At 35.3% G+C, this 22,520-nt stretch overlaps 3 protein-coding genes across 6 annotated transcripts; 1 reads left to right on the top strand and 2 right to left on the bottom strand.

Annotated features, from left to right (window-relative positions):
- Positions 1-497: 497 nt before the first annotated feature.
- LOC140004710 (uncharacterized) lies at positions 498-1,142 on the top strand. The gene has a single exon (XM_072044851.1). The coding sequence runs from the start codon at positions 498-500 to the stop codon at positions 1,140-1,142; it is 645 nt and encodes a 214-aa protein (XP_071900952.1).
- A 1,442-nt stretch (positions 1,143-2,584) lies between these two features.
- On the bottom strand, positions 2,585-6,373 carry LOC113739474 (receptor kinase-like protein Xa21). The gene is made up of 2 exons (XM_027266694.2): positions 3,545-6,373; positions 2,585-3,376 (listed from the first exon to the last, which is right to left on the bottom strand). The coding sequence occupies exons 1-2, from the start codon at positions 6,228-6,230 to the stop codon at positions 2,925-2,927; spliced, it is 3,138 nt and encodes a 1,045-aa protein (XP_027122495.1). The 5' UTR covers positions 6,231-6,373; the 3' UTR covers positions 2,585-2,924.
- A 1,543-nt stretch (positions 6,374-7,916) lies between these two features.
- On the bottom strand, positions 7,917-16,142 carry LOC113739411 (uncharacterized). 4 transcript variants are annotated; one of them, XR_011813119.1, is made up of 4 exons: positions 13,303-16,140; positions 13,057-13,134; positions 8,313-8,493; positions 7,917-8,228 (listed from the first exon to the last, which is right to left on the bottom strand). XR_011813119.1 is itself a non-coding variant. In XM_072046141.1 (3 exons), the coding sequence occupies exons 1-3, from the start codon at positions 15,986-15,988 to the stop codon at positions 8,390-8,392; spliced, it is 2,868 nt and encodes a 955-aa protein (XP_071902242.1). In that variant the 5' UTR covers positions 15,989-16,140; the 3' UTR covers positions 7,917-8,389. The 4 variants fall into 4 exon arrangements, 3 of the variants coding, with proteins under 3 accessions (XP_071902242.1, XP_071902241.1, XP_027122423.1); XM_072046141.1 differs by having other exon boundaries at positions 7,917-8,493; XM_072046140.1 differs by lacking the exons at positions 7,917-8,228; positions 8,313-8,493 and adding an exon at positions 8,514-9,247 and having other exon boundaries at positions 13,303-16,142.
- Between the last annotated feature and the right edge of the window lie 6,378 nt (positions 16,143-22,520).

Genomic DNA, 22,520 nt, shown 5'->3' with positions numbered 1-22,520 from the left:
ATAAATTAATTTGGTATTCGAATGCGGTAATATAGTGCCCTATTTTGTTTTATCGAATTTGAATTTGAAATCGGTTATTACCAAATTGATAATCCCATTACCTATTTCATATCATATTAATATTCGGTGAATTTGGTAAATACCACTTTTGTACCAAATTACCAAATACCCGATTTCAAATTACCAAATTAAATTTGAAATCGGGTATGAATTCGGTTCTTATCAAATTTGCTCACCCTAGTTATCAGTGGGCTGTGGACGTTTCTTTAAGTTCAATGTGGAGCCTTTTTTTTCCCTATTATTGGGAGGCAAGGTCTTTTCTTAGGGAGACTTTGTAGCATCGTTATTAAAATTGGGCCTACCAATAAACGAGATTATGTTCAAAAGGCTGGGGAAAGGAGAGCGAAGATGTGATTGCTGTGGGGAAGCTGTGGAAACTATTGAGCACTTGCTCTTTTTTTTTTTTTTGTTGTGAAAATGCATCAGAAGTATGGAAAATGGCTCCAGTGAGGTGGGATGGGCTCCAAGATAAACAGCATAACCTATGGCTCTGGTGGGAGAAAGCTACTCATTCACTCTCGATGGAGCAAGGACAGGATAGAGTAAATCTCACCATCAACATTTTCTGGCAAATCTGGAAAGCCAGGAACAAAAGAATTTTTGATAGTGCAAAACAGGAACCTCACAAAACAGTACAGAAAGCACAAAAGGAGTGGTTGGAGTTCGAGCAAGCAAGGGAGATAGAACAGGAGAGCAGAACAGGCCAGAACAATAGGGGACACCAAGCAAGAAGAGAACAGCTAAGGGAAGATGTGGTAAGTTTGTATACGGATGCGGCCATATCAGCAAAAAGGATCAGGACTGGACAAGGGATCATAGCAAGGAATTGGAAAGGAACGATCATGAGAGCCAAAGGAATTGTAAATCAGTGGAAGGGAATCGCAAGTAAAGAAGAAGCTCTCGCAGTTAGGAATGCACTATTGATGGCTAAACAAGCAGGATGGACAAAAATTATAGTCCATACAGACTGCAAATCAGTAGTTGAGCAAATTAACAGATGCAGTGAATATGATTATAGCATTGCAACTATCCAAGAAGATGTGCAGGATCTTAGAATAGGTTTTCTTTGTGTTTATTCTTAGAACAGAAAATGAAATCAGCCATGCACTAGCTCATTTTGCAGTTAAAGTGGTGCATAATATCGAATGGGAACAAGACTTCCCAATATGGCTGATAGATTTAGTAAAGAGGGAAATGAGGGTAGTATCCCTTTTTTGTACTTAATCCTTGTACGATCAAGTGTTTATATATATAAAAGATGTTATCGTTTGTTGGAAAAAAAAGGAATCCAGCAAAGGGACTGGGTCACTAGTTCACTGGTTGAACCGGTGAGTATTAATTTAATATTTATAAATATAAAATAGTAATGTTAATATATATAAAATATATAATAAAGTGTTTTTAGATACTAATTATTGTACTTAGAAAGATATATAATAAATATATAGATATTAATTGAAGATTCAATTTCATTTTATCATACTTTTAAATAATAAATAATATAGTCAAGTATAAAAACAAAATTTATATCGCTTGTTTAAAAAATATAGCATTATTTTATTTTCATTTAAAAACAAAATAATTTTCTAACTAACCAAATATTGTAAATTTAAAAGTTAAAAGGATTAATTGTATAATAAAAAAAACAAGTTTGTAAAAAAATATTTAGTTATCAAATAAAAACTAAGCAAGCGGGGAAGTCTATACATATTTAAATGAAGGTATAATGTACAAATCTTATCAAACGCATATATACATTTTGTTTCAAAAACAAAGACCCACAATTAAAAAAAAATGGTAAACTAGATCAATTGAAAAATCAGGTGGGTTTTTAGTTGAACCACCGGGTCAACCGGGCTTGTCCAAATTTGACCGGGTTAATTGTTTGTCCGATCCAACTAGAGGTCCGACCCAATCTAATGCCCAGGTCATCAAGCCGATCGGTTCAACCATCAGACTGGACCAGGTTTTATAACTATGCTTCGTAGCATTGGATGGCTTTGCTGGAAAAGTTTATCAGGAAGAGGCAAAAAAGTTGCATGTTAATTTATTGATGATCGTGACTCTTCATACTTTAGACAAAATAGCAATGCCTAGAAGGATCGATGACATTTGGACCCATAAATTTGACCTAGTGGACGGAAGGAAGAAAGTGATATGGAACTATTGGTAGAGGTAATTTTGAACCTTTTTTTGCTCAAGCTATCTTGAGATTTTATGTTAACTAGCTAGAATGATATTCTTAAATGAACCAAAGTTTATCCATATACCTTTTTTTTTTATTGTCTTTGTTGGATTCAAAATACATTCTTAAATGAACCAAATTTTGTTGGAACCAAAATTGATTTTATGTTGGATTCAAGGAGAATAGGGAAGGAGAAAAGAGAGGGGATCAAAAGTCGAAATAGGAATTTCATGATTATCTTGCCTAATTAATTTTTCCTAGTGATTGAATTCAGCACTTGTTGTTGCACAAGATAATCAATTTTTTGCTGCTACATGAATGCAATATGATTACCTCATCTTTTTCAATGTTGTAACACCAATTTTATTCTAGTTGAAACTTGAAATTCACCACAAAAATTCAGTTCAAGTACAGGACCGGATGGACAAATGATGATATAACCTCAGCCTGCTTATATACAGAACCAAAGACATCTATCTCAGTTTCTCTGATCATATATACTGCTTTGTCACATGTAAACACTTCCATATATCAAGAGATGGGATCCAACATCTCAGAACAGCAATGCAGATTTGGCAGTATAAGCTACTCTTGTTTCTCACCATAAAAGTATAAAACAAAGGCAGCAGAATGGTAAACTTCCTACCATATTGCAAGAATGAAACGACAAAATGAGCGATTAATATCTTATATCCATTTCATTCCTTCTGTTCTTAATGCCAAAGTATAGGTCTCTGATTTCCTGCATTTTGTTCACAACTATGGTCATCGGCATCCTATTCAAGGGAAATGGGTTGGAACACGAAAGTCCAATTCTCAGTACTGAAATCAAACATTCATCCAGATTCCTACTGGAATTTTGTGACAGATTATTGTTGAGAATTGTTTCCTCCTTCATTTCACTAGATTCATACTCATCTTTGCAGTGTTTTTCTTCTGCCAATAACAGATATGGATCTACTATCTCCATCATGATATGCCCAGCTAAAGCCCTAGCAACAAGCTCATGGATAGTTAAACCATCCTTAAAGATGTCATCAGTTGGACTTTTACCTGTAAACAATTCTAGCAGTAAAATCCCATAACTGTATACATCGCCAGATGTGGACACCGGACAGCCAGAAGCATACTCTGCAATGAAATTGGAGAGTCAACTTAGCGTAATGTACCAAGAATTACAGTATGTAAAACCTATTAAAATGAAAAGCATAACAAAGTTAAGAATTCCAAAAAAAATTTGCCTGGTATATTTCCTAAGTTAGAGCAAAAGGTTTTCAAGACTATTAATGGAGAATATACCGGGAGGAATGTAACCAATAGAGCCCTTAAGGCCAGCTGATATTGTCTGTGACAGTGTTGAATCTTCAAGAAGGAACGTTGCCAATCCAAAGTCTCCAACATGGGCTGTCATATTTTCATCAAGGAGTATATTGCTTGGCTTTAGGTCGCAGTGAACTATTGGGTTTTGGCAATAATTGTGGAGATAATCCAGAGCCGAAGCAATATCCACAGCTATATTCAGTCTTTGGACAATGTCCAAACTTCTTGGTTGACATTGATCATCACATCTTTGATGCAGCCACAAGTCCAGGTTTCCTTTGCTCATGAACTCAAAGACCAAGCATTTGAAATCCTTACCCTGAGGATCAATGCTGGAGCAGGCAGCAAGGATCTTGAGTAGATTACGGTGCCTTATGCTTCTCAAAGCTCTCAATTCATCCATGAAGCTCTTTGAAGCCCCTTTCTGTTGGAGGTTCAGTATTTTCACTGCCACAATTGGACCATCTTCATCTAGAACTCCTTTGTATACAGAACCAAAACTACCTGAACCAATTAAGTTGTCTGCAGAGAATCCGTTTGTTGAGCTAAATACTTTTTCAAATGAAATTCCACGTTCCCAATCTTCTACAGTTGACGGAGTTGATGTTGAAGGTCTTTCACTTGATCTCCTTAGAGCAAAATGAGCAGCAAGACCGCAAAATAGGAATACCAGGAAAACAATAGAAACAATAACAGGGATTAATACTTTTAGTTCACGGAACGTGGCTGTTCTACGTGCCAATTCTGGGCATTCAGGAAGATTCAAGCCTGGATCACCACCACATAACTTTTCATTTCCAATTAATGAAAATTCACTTGCATTTGAAAAAACTCCTTCAGTAGGCACTTTGCCGACAAAATTATTGAAAGAGAGGTCAAGTTTTTTGAGGAAAGGCAGCTTACTAAGGAACTCTGGAATTTCTCCTGACAAGTTGTTGTGTGAAAAATCCATCTCCACAATACCTCTTAATGTTTTCAAAGACTCAGGAATTGTTCCATGAAGCAAATTACCGCTCAACACAAGGCGCTCCAAACTAAGACAACTGCTGAGGGTGCTAGGAATTTCACCTGATAATTTGTTCTTTGATAAATCCAACTCATTCAGATTAACCAACTTGCCCACTTCAAGAGGCAGCGAGCCACTGAGAGAATTTCGTGAAATGGCCAAAGAGATAGACAAAGAAGATAGACTAGTGATCTCTGCTGGTATGGCGCCAATAAGATTATTCCCAGTGAGATTCAGAACCAGCAAACTTCTACACTTACCTAGCTCTGGAGGTATCGTTCCTTCTAGTCTGTTGTTTTGCAGGTAAAGTCTGTTTAAGGATGTCAAGTTACTGATAGAAGATGGAATCCACCCAGAGAATTCGTTGTCATTTAATTCTAGCCCCTGTATAGATTTAAAATTTCCAAGGATATCAGGAAGGCTGTCACTTAGGAAATTTTCTTCCAGCCCTAGAACGTTCAAATTGACAAGATTTCCAATTCCTAAAGGAAGCTTTCCGTGGAATAAATTGGAACCGAGGGTGAGAATGCTGAGGTTAACTGAGAGGTTGGCTATTGAACTCGGCAACTCTCCACCAAAAGAATTTCCTGCCAATCCCAAAACGTCCAGAACTGTACAATTGGTTAAGGAAGAAATGAAATCCAAATCCCCACTCTGCCTGCTTCCAAGCTTGTTATCATCAAAATTGATCCTAAACAAATTTGTCAATTTTCCTAAAACCGCAGGGACTGTTCCAGTGAGGCCATTTTGAGCAAAATCTACCAGGCCAAGCTTGGAAGCGTTTGATAACGAAACAGGGATTTGTCCAGTAAAATTATTCACCCCACCGGCAAATATCTCAAGATTAGAAAGGGTAAGGCCAACATTTGGTTGGAGTTCCCCATGCAATTGGTTCTGAGTAACAACAAAGTAGTAAATGGATGATATGTTATAGATTGAAGAAGGAATCGTACCAGATAATTCATTTCCAGAAACTCGAAAAAACCCTAATCTTGAGAGGCGGCCAAGCTCGGGAGGTATACGTCCTTGAAAACTGTTAAAAGCAAGTGTGATTTTCTGCAGAGATGAAAAGTTTCCAATCCAAGCAGGCAAAGAACCAGTGAAGTTGTTGCCCCCAAGACCAAATAACACCAGCTTTGACAGTGAACTAAGCTGCTCAGGAATCTTCCCAACAAGCTCATTATGGTCCAAATCAAGCACTCTAAGCTCTGTGCAGTAAGTTAAATTCACCGGAATATCTCCACTGAATGCATTCCAAGTCAGATTGAGCTGCTGCAACCGGAGTAAGCGACCAATTTCCTGAGGTATCTTACCTTGGAAAGTATTGTTTGGCAGGTTTAGAGCAGTTAAATAAGTAAGGTTGCCTATGGATTGGGGTACAGAACCAACCAAATTCTTTGCTGACAAATTGATGATCATGACTCTATCATTGGATGAATTGCATGTAACACCTTCCCACAGGCAGTAGTGCACAGAATCATTCCAACCAGCCATAATCTGGAATGGATCCTGAGAAATCCTGCTCTTTATGTCCAGTAAAACTTGTTGGTCAGTGGCGTTCCCTGAAGCCATTGCAGGAATATACATGCACAGAACAAGAGCTACAAGGAACAAGACATGTGCTGGCAAACATCTGAAATTTGGGCTGATGTATACCATTTCTGTATCTACTGAAAGATCTAAGGAAAAAGGAACTATATTCGCTAGTTTTTCATAGGTAACTAACTACCATCAAAAGATTATTTTTTTTCACACAGAACATAACGAGTATGACCATTTGTAACTGACAACTAGGAAACTAAAAACTAGGATGACTACTTGTTTAGTTGAGACTTGATAACTGTGTTTTTCTGTAGAGCAAGAAAGAGACTGGCCCAGTCTCCTGATGCTCAACTTGGCTTTAGGTAGCTGTTTATTTTAATGCACAACTATATATATATATATATAGTTGACAAATTATTATATGAGGGGATGTTCCCATGAAGCTGGATTACCTGCAAATATTGCTAACATTATTATATATTATGACATCACAGTCAGATTTGGTATGGTCCAAATAATTCATTGATGGGAGAAAAGTACAGAAGAATTACTGTTTGGATTGCATTTTCCGTCATTTTTCATGAAAAAATTACTGTAGCGATTTGATATATGTGAGGGAAAAAGGTGATAGGGAAATGTGATCACGGAAAACGACAATATTTTCCGGCGAAAACAAGCAATCCAAACAAGGCAATAAAGCAAGAAAATTGGAATCAGAAGCAAAATATCTCATCGGGTGAGCTGTTTTGATGTGGCATCTGGATTAATTAAGAACTTGACAGTGAAAGACCGTGAATCAGTAGCCACTTTTTTCAATATCAAAAGTTGAAAAACCTGCCTGCTATTTAATGGAGGCGTAAATGAGTCAAATCAAATCAGACAGTGCCGTGTTTAGATTTATTTGTTTATTATAAAGAGTTTGAAATTGTATTCAATTTTGACTTGTTTATTTATGATATCAAAATAAAACGAATTTTTGTCAAACCAAACCAAACTCAAGTTGAACTGCAGTGGTTTGATTTTTTTAATATATATCAATTTTAAATTTTATACTATTCACCTAATGTCAGATTGAGTTTGGAACTTTATCGAACATACTCTCTTCTTCTTTGATTTAATTAATTGGCACATTAAATTTAACGAAGTTTTAATAAGTATCAGGCAATTCGACTTGTCTTTCAAACATAATCAAAAATTAAAAATTGTGCTACTTGATGTGACCAGGGTTAGAACAAACTATAATGTTACAATAGTATTCTTATTCTTATTGCCCATCACTTGCACATCCCTACCATATGAAACCTCTTCATAATTTGATCGATGATCATGAAGCTAGTGCAGCCATTTCGCAGCTACTAGAATTTAGCTTTAATTTCAATATAAGGAGGTTATGTATACAAGAACCTTTCCCAAAACAAGAAGGAAAGAAAGCAAGAATGTATCCAAGAATGCATTCATTTAGGTTTTTGTCCAAAACAAGGCCTATGTGCTTTCGTTGTAATACCTATATCCTGCTAATAAAATTAAGCCCAATAAGCTCAACCTCAGCAGAACAATTTGAAATGTTGGGCCTTTTCGGATCGGCTTTTCTGGTCACTTTTGTGACTCACAATATGATATTCTTATGGGAAAATATCAGCTACAGTATTGCATTATCTAGTGCATTTTTCTACGTTGAACATCAGCTTCCTTTGAACAATCATCACCTGAAAGGATCCATAAACTTCATCTTATTGCTTAGCTAATCTGATTTTCTGTTAAATTAGTTTTGATCTAGGAGCGCCAAGTGAGAATTTTGGCTACTTTTCAAACATGAAACTAATGACTAAAAGAAAGTTATATAGAATTCACAATTTCCATGTAGCAGAAAACTACAGCAACATTGCACCTAGAACTTTAATATTGATAGTCAGGGAAATAGATCGCCAGAACATGGGAAAAAGATAATAACAGGTCAAGGATTAAGACAAAAGATCCAATCCATGGAGCAAAATATTATGCAATAATATAAAAATCCCATTCCTGCCCTTCAAGGTTACCGAAAACTAGATGGTTTTTCACAAATCCATTCTGGAACTAGCTCTTGCAAGAGTCTTAGTTGGGCTTCAACTTCTCCTGCATCATATATAAAGAGAATTGAATGCAAGTTCCAGCATATAGTAGATTGATTTTGAGAGATGAGTGACGAGGCTTGCTTACATCAACAACATCCAATCGCTCAGAAACAATCTTTTGCATGAGTTCTCGTCTCGTGATTGAATGAAAGTTAAAGTAAATCAAGTCAAAGACCTTCGGCAAGTTACCAAGCATCTGTTTCTGGCATTCTGCTGGTGAGATAGCTGAAACTTGCTCCAACAGTGCTTCTCTATTTCTGCCCTGTCTGCAATAATATTTCTAGTGTATAAGATTGCATTACGCAAGTGCTGAAGTAGCTCAGATCTTCAGTCAAATGAAAGAGACTAGGAATTCCAAGTCTAATTTGAGGAAAGTAAGAATGGGATATGAAAAGGTATCAGCTGGAAACAAAAATCACATTATATTGCATCAAAAAATTCCACCAGCAGATGCAAGAACATTCAAAACATCACTATTAACTACTGAACATCCAGCCTCCTGGATGTCATCCTCAAAAATTCCACTCAACACTGGATTGTCAAATTTCGGTGGACGGCTACAGGATGGACGCCGAATGTATATGTCTGGTGACTGAACTAAAGCATCATCCGCACTCATATAACATCTCTTATATGGTTGAAGAACAGGTGTGCCACTCATAAATTTTTCTGAAGTAGAGGTAGGTCCTGAAGGTGAAGGACTCCCCTGAGTAGCAGCAGTTTCTCTGGGAGGAGAGCGTGGCCATCCAGCTAAAGAAGCCCTATTAAATGAGGATTCTGAATTACTTCTTGGCTTTGAAAATAATTTCGTTGGAGTTTTATCAGCAGCATTCTCGACTGGTTCAGAAACTGCAAGAACTAAAGCACTGCTGGGTGCAACTATCTCTTTTTGCTTAATTTGACCAGTTTCAGGGCCAGTAGCCTTCTTTAAGACGTGCTTTTTGAGCAACGGAAAGAAACGTGGTTCTTGCTGCTCCACTGATAAAGCAGATGCTGGTATGTCATCATCAATGGATGAGCCTGAGATTCTAGGTAAGTTAGTCCAGAAATCTTTCTGACTGATTAAATGGCTCTGGAAGTGCTGCTCAGGGAACTTCATCACAGTGAGTAAAAATTGGCATTGATAATATGGCAACATGAATCAGTACTTCAGGATCATTTATTTAGCGGCCGAGAAGCTGATATAAGCAGGCATCTGTTTCTTTTATTTGTTCCTGGTCTAAAGACATTTAAGCTCAAACTTACACCCCCTAAGATACAGTAACCCATGAGTTGGTAAAACTTAAGATAGCTTAAGCCAAACAAGCATGGTGACAACGAAGAAGAGACTTCATGCTCTGGAAAGCATAAGCAAAGAGAAATATCTAATCTCCTATCAACGAACAAAATATAAGGGGATTTCACAAGTAAATGTGACAAAAATGCCTGAGATGGAAAAACTTCTGAAATTACTTTCAAATGTTTGGCTCTACCTAATAGGAATAATATGACAAAATTTACTAATCCTGTTTCATATGTAGTTCTATCAACTCTCTAAATGAAATTGATGGTGAGCATAAACTTGCTGGTGAGCTTCCCCATCAAAATTTACTAATATTGGTAAATATAGTTCTTGATCCTTTCATCTGAGGAAGCCGAATTGCTCTATCCAACTTCCTAAACATCTTGTCCGGAATGTCATAAATGAAATATATTCAAAGATTTATAACCGAAACTTCTCAGAAAAGCATCAAGAAAATCCCCAAAAGAACCAATTCCGCCATCAGAAATATATCCGTTAATGCACGTGTTCCAGGTGTTCCCATTTTACGATATGACAACCTCTCTGTGCATAACGATCACTTCCCCAAATCTTCTGTTCTTTTTCTGACCTTTCTTATTGGCGAAATTTTGAGAAAATTTTTGGGTCTTGTTATATACAAATTTGGGAAAGAAAGAAATCCAAGATTTCCAACTGCCTCTTAGATGTTTGATAAAATGCCCGAAATGAAGTTTAAAGCTGAATGTAATGAACTTTTGTTGAATCTTTGCACGTGGGGAAGAACTCCAGCCAGTCCGACGCTGGCCGGAGCCCGTGAAGTGAGAGAGATTTGACAGATTTTTTGGATTTGGGTTTTTCATTTTGTTATACTGTTACTCCAGCCAGTCCAACGCTGGCTAGAGTCCGTGAACTCACCGGTGAGGTGAAGTGAGAGATTTGACAGATTTTTGGCTTTGGGTTTTTCATTTTGTTATTGCTGTTTTTCTTATTTTATGTGAATTTTAGTGTGTGTTTTGAGTGAGGGCAAAGCCCCGGCGAGTCCAGTGCTCGCCGGAGATGATGATTTCTAGTTTCTGGTGAAATTTCCATTGAAGAATAAGCATTGTAAAAGCAATGGAGTGCGGCGGTCAGTTCGGAGAAGATAATTATTTTCCGTTGTTTTCAATTTAGTCCCTCAACTTTCCCTTTTCCTTGTAATTAATTCTTCATATTTTAGGACTTTGTAATTTGACCCTGAAACTTTACTTTTGTGTTTTCAATTAGGCCCTTAGCAATTATTTACTTAGCTTTAGATTAATTAGCATTCAAGTTTTGTAATTTCCTTTTCCTTTTTCTTTTTCTATTTTTCCTTAATTACTTCTTCCAAGCTCAAATGCATTTTTTATTCCTTACAAAAATTTTAATCACCATAATTAATGCATATATGAAAAAGTATTTGAAAATCTTATGTAACAACCTCGTACTACTTGTTAAATGTCAATAATGATAGAAGTTAAATATTTGGTAACAATGTTGCACCTTTAGTTTTATTTATTATTATCTCTATCTTTTTTTCCTTTTTAACATTTTTCTTCATGCTTAAATATATGTTCTTTTTTTTCAAGAAGAATATATAATTATTGCAAATTAGTATAAGAAAAGTATAAAATTTTTATAAATTTTCTTTGTTTATTAGTGATTCCTAGTTATTATCATACATTACTAGAATTGGCTTCTGTAACTTTATCTTTTATTAATAATTAATGCTTTTCCAAGAAATTAGTAATTTATTTTGAACAAAGCAAAACTAATATATTAATTAATTGTTAAAATATGGACAATCACCCCTAGTTATATTGGTGTAATTTGTAATTAATCCAAAATATACATATATCTCAATCAAAGGTAGGGCATAAGAGTCATTTCACCACTATTGATGTCGATAATAGGACCTAATTGATTGATAGGGGAGGTATGTGATATTTTTTAAAGTTAAGGGTGTCACACCTCATTTTTTAAAATAAAAAGATAAGCTTTAAGAATTTGTTTAAAATAACTTTTGAATTTTTTTAAAATTAAAACAAGGAAATAAAAAGAAAAAGGACCTACAATAGGACTTGCGAAAGGCGATAAATTTGGGCCCACTAAAGTCTAGAAAAAGGGTATTTAAAAAACTTGGAGTTGCCACTCAATATTAATTTTAGGTGTACCAAGTCCAATCCCCTAAATAGGTAATTTTTTATCTTTAAAACATAAATGAAAACCGTTTAACTAAGACAACTTCATTGTGCCGTGGGAGTTTCTTTAAGTTCAATGTGGGGCATTTTTTTTTTCCTATTATTGGCAGGCAAAGTCTCTTCTTAGGGAGACTTTGTAGCATTGTATGACTTTGTTGGAAAAGTCTATCAGGAAGAGGCCAAAAAGTTGCATGTTACTTTATTGATGATCGTGGCTCTTCATAGTTTTGACAAAATAGCAATGCCTAGAAGGATCGATGAGATTTTGGACCCATAAATTTGACCTAGTGGACGGAAGGAAGAAAGTGACGTAGAACAATTGGCAGAGGTAATTTTGAACCTTTTTTTGGCTCAAGCTATCTTGAGATTTTATGTTAACTAGCTAGAATGATATTCTTAACCGAACCAAAGTTTATTCATATACCTTTTTTTTTTTATTGTCTTTGTTGGATTCAAAATACATTCTAAATCTTTCAAGGAGAATAGGAAAGGAGAAAAGAGAGGGGATCGAAAGTCGAAATAGGAATTTCATAATTATCTTGCCTAGTTAAGTTTTTCTAGTAATTGAATTCAGCACTTCTTGTTGCACAAAATAACCAATTTTTTGCTGCTTCATGAATGCAATATGATTACCTCATCTTTTTCAATGTTGTAACACAAATTTTATCCTAGTTGAAACTCAAATTCACCACAAAACTTCTGTTCAAGTACAGGACCAGATGGACAAATGATGATGTAACCTCAGCCTGCTTATATACAGAACCAAAGACATCTATCTCAGTTTCTCTGATCATATATACTGCTTTGTCACATGTAAACACTTCCATATATCAAGAGATGGGATCCAACATCTCAGAACAGCAATGCAGATTTGGCAGTATAAGCTACCCTTGTTTCTCACCATAAAAGTACAAAACAAAGGCAGCAGAATGGTAAACTTCCTACCATATTGCAAGAATGAAACGACAAAATGAGCGATTAATATCTTATATCCATTTCATTCCTTCTGTTCTTAATGCCAAAGTATAGGTCTCTGATTTCCTGCATTTTGTTCACAACTATGGTCATCGGCATCCTATTCAAGGGAAATGGGTTGGAACACGAAAGTCCAATTCTCAGTACTGAAATCAAACATTCATCCAGATTCCTACTGGAATTTTGTGACAGATTATTGTTGAGAATTGTTTCCTCCTTCATTTCACTAGATTCATACTCATCTTTGCAGTGTTTTTCTTCTGCCAATAACAGATATGGATCTACTATCTCCATCATGATATGCCCAGCTAAAGCCCTAGCAACAAGCTCATGGATAGTTAAACCATCCTTAAAGATGTCATCAGTTGGACTTTTACCTGTAAACAATTCCAGCAGTAAAATCCCATAACTGTATACATCGCCAGATGTGGACACCGGGCAGCCAGAAGCATACTCTGCAATGAAATTGGAGAGTCAACTTAGCATAATGTACCAAGAATTACAGTATGTAAAACCTATTAAAATGAAAAGCATAACAAAGTTAAGACTTCCCAAAAAAATTCTCCTGGTATATTTCCTAAGTTAGAGCAAAAGGTTTTCAAGACTATTAATGGAGAATATACCGGGAGGAATGTAACCAATAGAGCCCTTAAGGCCAGCTGATATTGTCTGTGACAGTGTTGAATCTTCAAGAAGGAACGTTGCCAATCCAAAGTCTCCAACATGGGCTGTCATATTTTCATCAAGGAGTATATTGCTTGGCTTTAGGTCGCAGTGAACTATTGGGTTTTGGCAATAATTGTGGAGATAATCCAGAGCCGAAGCAATATCCACAGCTATATTCAGTCTTTGGACAATGTCCAAACTTCTTGGTTGACATTGATCATCACATCTTGGATGCAGCCACTGGTCCAGGTTTCCATTGCTCATGAACTCAAAGACCAAGCATTTGAAATCCTTACCCTGAGGATCAATGCTGGAGCAGGCAGCAAGGATCTTGAGTAGATTACGGTGCCTTATGCTTCTCAAAGCTCTCAATTCATCCATGAAGCTCTTTGAAGCCCCTTTCTGTTGGAGGTTCAGTATTTTCACTGCCACAATTGGACCATCTTCATCTAGAACTCCTTCGTATACAGAACCAAAACTACCTGAACCAATTAAGTTGTCTGCAGAGAATCCGTTTGTTGAGCTAAATACTTTTTCAAATGAAATTCCACGTTCCCAATCTTCTACAGTTGACGGAGTTGATGTTGAAGGTCTTTCACTTGATCTCCTTAGAACAAAATGAGCAGCAAGACCGCAAAATAGGAATACCAGGAAAACAATAGAAACAATAACAGGGATTAATACTTTTAGTTCACGGAACGTGGCTGTTCTACGTGCCAATTCTGGGCATTCAGGAAGATTCAAGCCTGGATCACCACCACATAACTTCTCATTTCCAATTAATGAAAATGCACTTGCATTTGAAAAAACTCCTTCAGTAGGCACTTTGCCGACAAAATTATTGAAAGAGAGGTCAAGTTTTTTGAGGAAAGGCAGCTTACTAAGGAACTCTGGAATTTCTCCTGACAAGTTGTTGTGTGAAAAATCCATCTCCACAATACCTCTTAATGTTTTCAAAGACTCAGGAATTGTTCCATGAAGCAAATTACCGCTCAACACAAGGCGCTCCAAACTAAGACAACTGCTGAGGGTGCTAGGAATTTCACCTGATAATTTGTTCTCTGATAAATCCAACTCATTCAGATTAAACAACTTGCCCACTTCAAGAGGCAGCGAGCCACTGAGAGAATTTCGTGAAATGGCCAAAGAGATAGACAAAGAAGATAGACTAGTAATCTCTGCCGGTATGGCGCCAGTAAGATTATTCCCAGTGAGATTCAGAACCTGCAAACTTCTACACTTACCTAGCTCTGGAGGTATCGTTCCTTCTAGTCTGTTGTTTTGCAGGTAAAGTCTGGTTAAGGATGTCAAGTTACTGATAGAAGATGGAATCCACCCAGAGAATTCGTTGTCATTTAATTCTAGCCCCTGTATAGATTTAAAATTTCCAAGGATATCAGGAATGCTGTCACTTAGGAAATTTTCTTCCAGCCCTAGAACGTTCAAATTGACAAGATTTCCAATTCCTGCAGGAAGCTTTCCGTGGAAGAAATTGGAACCGAGGGTGAGAATGCTGAGGTTTACTGAGAGGTTGGCTATCGAGCTCGGCAAATCTCCACCAAAAGAATTTCCGTGCAATCCCAAAACTTCCAGAACTGTACAGTTGGTTAAGGAAGAAATGAAATCCAAATCCCCACTCTGCCTGCTTCCAAGTGTATTATCATCAAAATTGATCCTAAACAAATTTGGCAATTTTCCTAAAACCGCAGGGACTGTTCCAGTGAGGCCATTTTGAGCAAAATCTACCAGGCCAAGCTTGGAAGCGTTTGATAACGAAACAGGGATTTGTCCAGTAAAATTATTCACCCCACCGGCAAAAATCTCAAGATTAGAAAGGGTAAGGCCAACATTTGGTGGGAGTTCCCCATGCAATTGGTTCTGAGTAACAGAAAAGTAGTAAATGGATGATATGTTATAGATTGAAGAAGGAATCGTACCAGATAATTCATTTCCATAAACTTGAAAAACCCGTAATCTTGAGAGGCGGCCAAGCTCGGGAGGTATACGTCCTTGAAAACTGTTAAGAGCAAGTGTGATTATCTGCAGAGATGAAAAGTTTCCAATCCAAGCAGGCAAAGAACCAGTGAAGTTGTTGCCGCCAAGACCAAATAAGACCAGCTTTGACAGTGAACTAAGCTGATCAGGAATCTTCCCAACAAGCTCATTATATACCAAATCAAGCACTCTAAGCTCTGTGCAGTAAGTTAAATTCACCGGAATATCTCCACTGAATGCATTCCAAGTCAGATTGAGCTGCTGCAACCGGAGTAAGCGACCAATTTCCTGAGGTATCTTACCTTGGAAAGTATTGTTTCGCAGGTTTAGAGCAGTTAAACAAGTCAGGTTGCCTATGGATTGGGGTACAGAACCAACCAAATTCTTTGCTGACAAATTGATGATCATGACTCTATCATTGGATGAATTGCATGTAACACCTTCCCACAGGCAGTAGTGCACAGAATCATTCCAACCAGTCATAATCTGGAATGGATCCTGAGAAATCCTGCTCTTTATGTCCAGTAAAACTTGTTGGTCAGCGGCGTTCCCTGAAGCCATTGCAGGAATATTCATGCACAGAACAAGAGCTACAAGGAACAAGACATGTGCAGGCAAACATCTGAAATTTGGGCTGATGTATACCATTTCTGTATCTACTGAAAGATCTAAGGAAAAAGGAACTATATTCGCTAGTTTTTCATAGGTAACTAACTACCATCAAAAGATTATTTTTGTTCACACGGAATATAACGAGTATGACAATTTGTAACTGACAACTAGGAAACTAACAACTAGGATGACTACTTGTTTAGTTGAGACTTGATAACTGTGTTATATATATATATATATATATATATATATATATATATATATATATATATTTATATAATAGTTCAAAATTGACAAATTATTATATGAGGGGATGTTCCCATGAAGCATATGTTGCTAGCATTATTATATATTATGCCATCACAGTCAGATTTGGTATGGTCCAAAGAATTCATTGATGGGAGAAAAGGACAGAAGAATTAATAAAGCAAGAAAACTGGAATCAGAAGCAAAATATCTCATCGGGTGAGCTGTTTTGGTGTGGCATCCGGATTAATTAAGAACTTGACAGTGAAAGACAGTGAATCAGTAGCCACTTTTTTCAATATCAAAAGTTGAAAAACCTGCCTGCTATTTAATAGAGGCTAAATGAGTTTAATCAAATCGGACAATGCAGTGTTTAGATTTATTTGTTTATTATAAAGAGTTTGAAATTGTATTCAATTTTGACTTGTTCATTTATGATATCAAAATAAAACGAATTTTTATCAAACCAAACCAAACTCAAGTTAAACTGCACTGGTTTGACTTTTTAATATATATCAATTTTAAATTTTATACTATTCGACCTAATGTCAGATTGAGGTTGGAAATTTATCGAACACACTCTCTTCTTCTTTGGTTTAATTAGTTCACACATTAAATTTAACGAAGTCTTAATAAGTATCGAGCAATTCGACTTGTCTTTCAAATATAATCATCAAAAATTAAAAATTGGGCTACTTGATGTGACCAGGGTTAGAACAAACTGTAATGTTACAATACTACTATTCTTACTCTTATTGCCCATCACCTGCACATCCCTGCCATGTGAAACCTCTTCATATTTTTTTCCCATTTCGCAGCTACTAGAATTTAGTTTTAATTTCAATATAAGGAGGTTATGTATCCAAGAACCTTTCCCAAAAAAATAAAAGCAAGAATGTATCCAAGAATGCATTCATTTAGGTTTTTGTCCAAAACAAGGCCTATGTGCTTTTGTTGTAATACCTAGATGCTGCTAATAAAACTAAGCCCAATACCGTTAACCTCAGCAGAACAATTTGAAATGTTGGGCCTTTTCTGATAGGCTTTTCTGGGTACTTTTGTGACTTACAAAAATGCAGTGAAAGACAGTGAATCAGTAGCCACTTTTTTCAATATCAAAAGTTGAAAAACCTGCCTGCTATTTAATAGAGGCTAAATGAGTTTAATCAAATCGGACAATGCAGTGTTTAGATTTATTTGTTTATTATAAAGAGTTTGAAATTGTATTCAATTTTGACTTGTTCATTTATGATATCAAAATAAAACGAATTTTTATCAAACCAAACCAAACTCAAGTTAAACTGCACTGGTTTGACTTTTTAATATATATCAATTTTAAATTTTATACTATTCGACCTAATGTCAGATTGAGGTTGGAAATTTATCGAACACACTCTCTTCTTCTTTGGTTTAATTAGTTCACACATTAAATTTAACGAAGTCTTAATAAGTATCGAGCAATTCGACTTGTCTTTCAAATATAATCATCAAAAATTAAAAATTGGGCTACTTGATGTGACCAGGGTTAGAACAAACTGTAATGTTACAATACTACTATTCTTACTCTTATTGCCCATCACCTGCACATCCCTGCCATGTGAAACCTCTTCATATTTTTTTCCCATTTCGCAGCTACTAGAATTTAGTTTTAATTTCAATATAAGGAGGTTATGTATCCAAGAACCTTTCCCAAAAAAATAAAAGCAAGAATGTATCCAAGAATGCATTCATTTAGGTTTTTGTCCAAAACAAGGCCTATGTGCTTTTGTTGTAATACCTAGATGCTGCTAATAAAACTAAGCCCAATACCGTTAACCTCAGCAGAACAATTTGAAATGTTGGGCCTTTTCTGATAGGCTTTTCTGGGTACTTTTGTGACTTACAAAAATGCAGTGAAAGACAGTGAATCAGTAGCCACTTTTTTCAATATCAAAAGTTGAAAAACCTGCCTGCTATTTAATAGAGGCTAAATGAGTTTAATCAAATCGGACAATGCAGTGTTTAGATTTATTTGTTTATTATAAAGAGTTTGAAATTGTATTCAATTTTGACTTGTTCATTTATGATATCAAAATAAAACGAATTTTTATCAAACCAAACCAAACTCAAGTTAAACTGCACTGGTTTGACTTTTTAATATATATCAATTTTAAATTTTATACTATTCGACCTAATGTCAGATTGAGGTTGGAAATTTATCGAACACACTCTCTTCTTCTTTGGTTTAATTAGTTCACACATTAAATTTAACGAAGTCTTAATAAGTATCGAGCAATTCGACTTGTCTTTCAAATATAATCATCAAAAATTAAAAATTGGGCTACTTGATGTGACCAGGGTTAGAACAAACTGTAATGTTACAATACTACTATTCTTACTCTTATTGCCCATCACCTGCACATCCCTGCCATGTGAAACCTCTTCATATTTTTTTCCCATTTCGCAGCTACTAGAATTTAGTTTTAATTTCAATATAAGGAGGTTATGTATCCAAGAACCTTTCCCAAAAAAATAAAAGCAAGAATGTATCCAAGAATGCATTCATTTAGGTTTTTGTCCAAAACAAGGCCTATGTGCTTTTGTTGTAATACCTAGATGCTGCTAATAAAACTAAGCCCAATACCGTTAACCTCAGCAGAACAATTTGAAATGTTGGGCCTTTTCTGATAGGCTTTTCTGGGTACTTTTGTGACTTACAAAAATGCAGTGAAAGACAGTGAATCAGTAGCCACTTTTTTCAATATCAAAAGTTGAAAAACCTGCCTGCTATTTAATAGAGGCTAAATGAGTTTAATCAAATCGGACAATGCAGTGTTTAGATTTATTTGTTTATTATAAAGAGTTTGAAATTGTATTCAATTTTGACTTGTTCATTTATGATATCAAAATAAAACGAATTTTTATCAAACCAAACCAAACTCAAGTTAAACTGCACTGGTTTGACTTTTTAATATATATCAATTTTAAATTTTATACTATTCGACCTAATGTCAGATTGAGGTTGGAAATTTATCGAACACACTCTCTTCTTCTTTGGTTTAATTAGTTCACACATTAAATTTAACGAAGTCTTAATAAGTATCGAGCAATTCGACTTGTCTTTCAAATATAATCATCAAAAATTAAAAATTGGGCTACTTGATGTGACCAGGGTTAGAACAAACTGTAATGTTACAATACTACTATTCTTACTCTTATTGCCCATCACCTGCACATCCCTGCCATGTGAAACCTCTTCATATTTTTTTCCCATTTCGCAGCTACTAGAATTTAGTTTTAATTTCAATATAAGGAGGTTATGTATCCAAGAACCTTTCCCAAAAAAATAAAAGCAAGAATGTATCCAAGAATGCATTCATTTAGGTTTTTGTCCAAAACAAGGCCTATGTGCTTTTGTTGTAATACCTAGATGCTGCTAATAAAACTAAGCCCAATACCGTTAACCTCAGCAGAACAATTTGAAATGTTGGGCCTTTTCTGATAGGCTTTTCTGGGTACTTTTGTGACTTACAAAAATGCCTGAGATGGAAAAACTTCTGAAATTACTTTCAAATGTTTGGCTCTACCTAATAGGAATAATATGACACAATTTACTGATCCTGTTTCATATGTAGTTCTATCAACTCTCTATAATATGACTAATATTGGGCTTTGTTTGGATTGGGTTTTATTTCTCAAAATTTATTTGCTTACATCATCATTACAATTTCCAATACACCTTTTTACCTTTTCAATTACCTTTTTATCTCACATACATCACATCACAAAAAGTACTATAGTAAAAATATCTCTAATAATTCACAATCCAAACAGACCCATAGTTCTTGATCCTTTCATCTGAGGAAGCCGAATTGCTCTATCCAACTTCCTAAACATCTTGTCCGAAATGTCATAAATGAAATATATTCAAAGATTTATAACCGAAACTTCTCAGAAAAGCATCAAGAAAATCCCCAAAAGAATCAATTCCGCCATCAGAAATATATCCGTTAATGCACGTGTTCCAGGTGTTCCCATTTTACGATATGACAACCTCTCTGTGCATAACGATAACTTCCCCAAATCTTCTGTTCTTTTTCTGACCTTTCTTGTTGGCAAAATTTTGAGAAAATTTTTGGGTCTTGTTATATACAAATTTGGGAAAGAAAGAAATCCAAGATTTCCAAATGCCTCTTAGATGTTTGATAAAATGCCCGAAATGAAGTTTAAAGCTGAATGTAATGAACTTTTGTTGAATCTTTGCACGTGGGGAAGAACTCCAGCCAGTCCGACGCTGGCCGGAGCCCGTGAATTGAGAGAGATTTGACAGATTTTTTGGATTTGGGTTTTTCATTTTGTTATACTGTTACTCCAGCCAGTCCAACGCCGGCTAGAGTCCGTGAACTCACCGGTGAGGTGAAGTGAGAGATTTGACAGATTTTTGGCTTTGGGTTTTTCATTTTGTTATTGCTGTTTTTCTTATTTTATGTGAATTTTAGTGTGTGTTTTGAGTGAAGGCAAAGCCCCGGCGAGTCCAGTGCTCGCCGGAGATGATGATTTCTAGTTTCTGGTGAAATTTCCATTGAAGAATTGTAACAGCAATGGAGTGCGGCGGTCAGTTCGGAGAAGATAATTATTTTCCGTTGTTTTCAATTTAGTCCCTCAACTTTCCCTTTTCCTTGTAATTAATTCTTCATATTTTAGGACTTTGTAATTTGACCCTGAAACTTTACTTTTGTGTTTTCAATTAGGCCCTTAGCAATTATTTACTTAGCTTTAGATTAATTAGCATTCAAGTTTTGTAATTTCCTTTTCCTTTTTCTTTTTCTATTTTTCCTTAATTAATTCTTCCAAGCTCAAATGCATTTTTTATTCCTTACAAAAATTTTAATCACCAAAATTAATACATATATGAAAAAGTATTTGAAAATCTTATGTAACAACCTCATACTACTTGTTAAATGTCAATAATGATAGAAGTTAAATATTTGGTAACAATGTTGCACCTTTAGTTTTATTTATTATTACCTCTATCTTTTTTTCCTTTTTAACATTTTTCTTCATGCTTAAATATATGTTCTTTTTTTTCAAGAAGAATATATAATTATTGCAAATTAGTATAAGAAAAGTATAAAATTTTTATAAATTTTCTTTGTTTATTAGTGATTCCTAGTTATTATCATACATTACTAGAATTGGCTTCTGTAACTTTATCTTTTATTAATAATTAATGCTTTTCCAAGAAATTAGTAATTTATTTTGAACAAAGCAAAACTAATATATTAATTAATTGTTAAAATATGGACAATCACCCCTAGTTATATTGGTGTAATTTGTAATTAATCCAAAATATACATATATCTCAATCAAAGGTAGGGCATAAGAGTCATTTCACCACTATTGATGTCGATAATAGGACCTAATTGATTGATAGGGGAGGTATGTGATATTTTTTAAAGTTAAGGGTGTCACACCTCATTTTTTAAAATAAAAAGATAAGCTTTAAGAATTTGTTTAAAATAACTTTTGAATTTTTTTAAAATTAAAACAAGGAAATAAAAAGAAAAAGGACCTACAATAGGACTTGCGAAAGGCGATAAATTTGGGCCCACTAAAGTCTAGAAAAAGGGTATTTAAAAAACTTGGAGTTGCCACTCAATATTAATTTTAGGTGTACCAAGTCCAATCCCCTAAATAGGTAATTTTTTATCTTTAAAACATAAATGAAAACCGTTTAACTAAGACAACTTCATTGTGCCGTGGGAGTTTCTTTAAGTTCAATGTGGGGCATTTTTTTTTTCCTATTATTGGCAGGCAAAGTCTCTTCTTAGGGAGACTTTGTAGCATTGTATGACTTTGTTGGAAAAGTCTATCAGGAAGAGGCCAAAAAGTTGCATGTTACTTTATTGATGATCGTGGCTCTTCATAGTTTTGACAAAATAGCAATGCCTAGAAGGATCGATGAGATTTTGGACCCATAAATTTGACCTAGTGGACGGAAGGAAGAAAGTGACGTAGAACAATTGGCAGAGGTAATTTTGAACCTTTTTTTGGCTCAAGCTATCTTGAGATTTTATGTTAACTAGCTAGAATGATATTCTTAACCGAACCAAAGTTTATTCATATACCTTTTTTTTTTTATTGTCTTTGTTGGATTCAAAATACATTCTAAATCTTTCAAGGAGAATAGGAAAGGAGAAAAGAGAGGGGATCGAAAGTCGAAATAGGAATTTCATAATTATCTTGCCTAGTTAAGTTTTTCTAGTAATTGAATTCAGCACTTCTTGTTGCACAAAATAACCAATTTTTTGCTGCTTCATGAATGCAATATGATTACCTCATC

This window comes from Coffea arabica, chromosome 4c (assembly GCF_036785885.1).
Source record: "Coffea arabica cultivar ET-39 chromosome 4c, Coffea Arabica ET-39 HiFi, whole genome shotgun sequence".
NCBI lineage: Eukaryota > Viridiplantae > Streptophyta > Magnoliopsida > Gentianales > Rubiaceae > Coffea > Coffea arabica.
The sequence above is the reverse complement of the archived record's forward strand: the minus strand, read 5'-3'. Positions and strand labels throughout refer to the sequence as shown.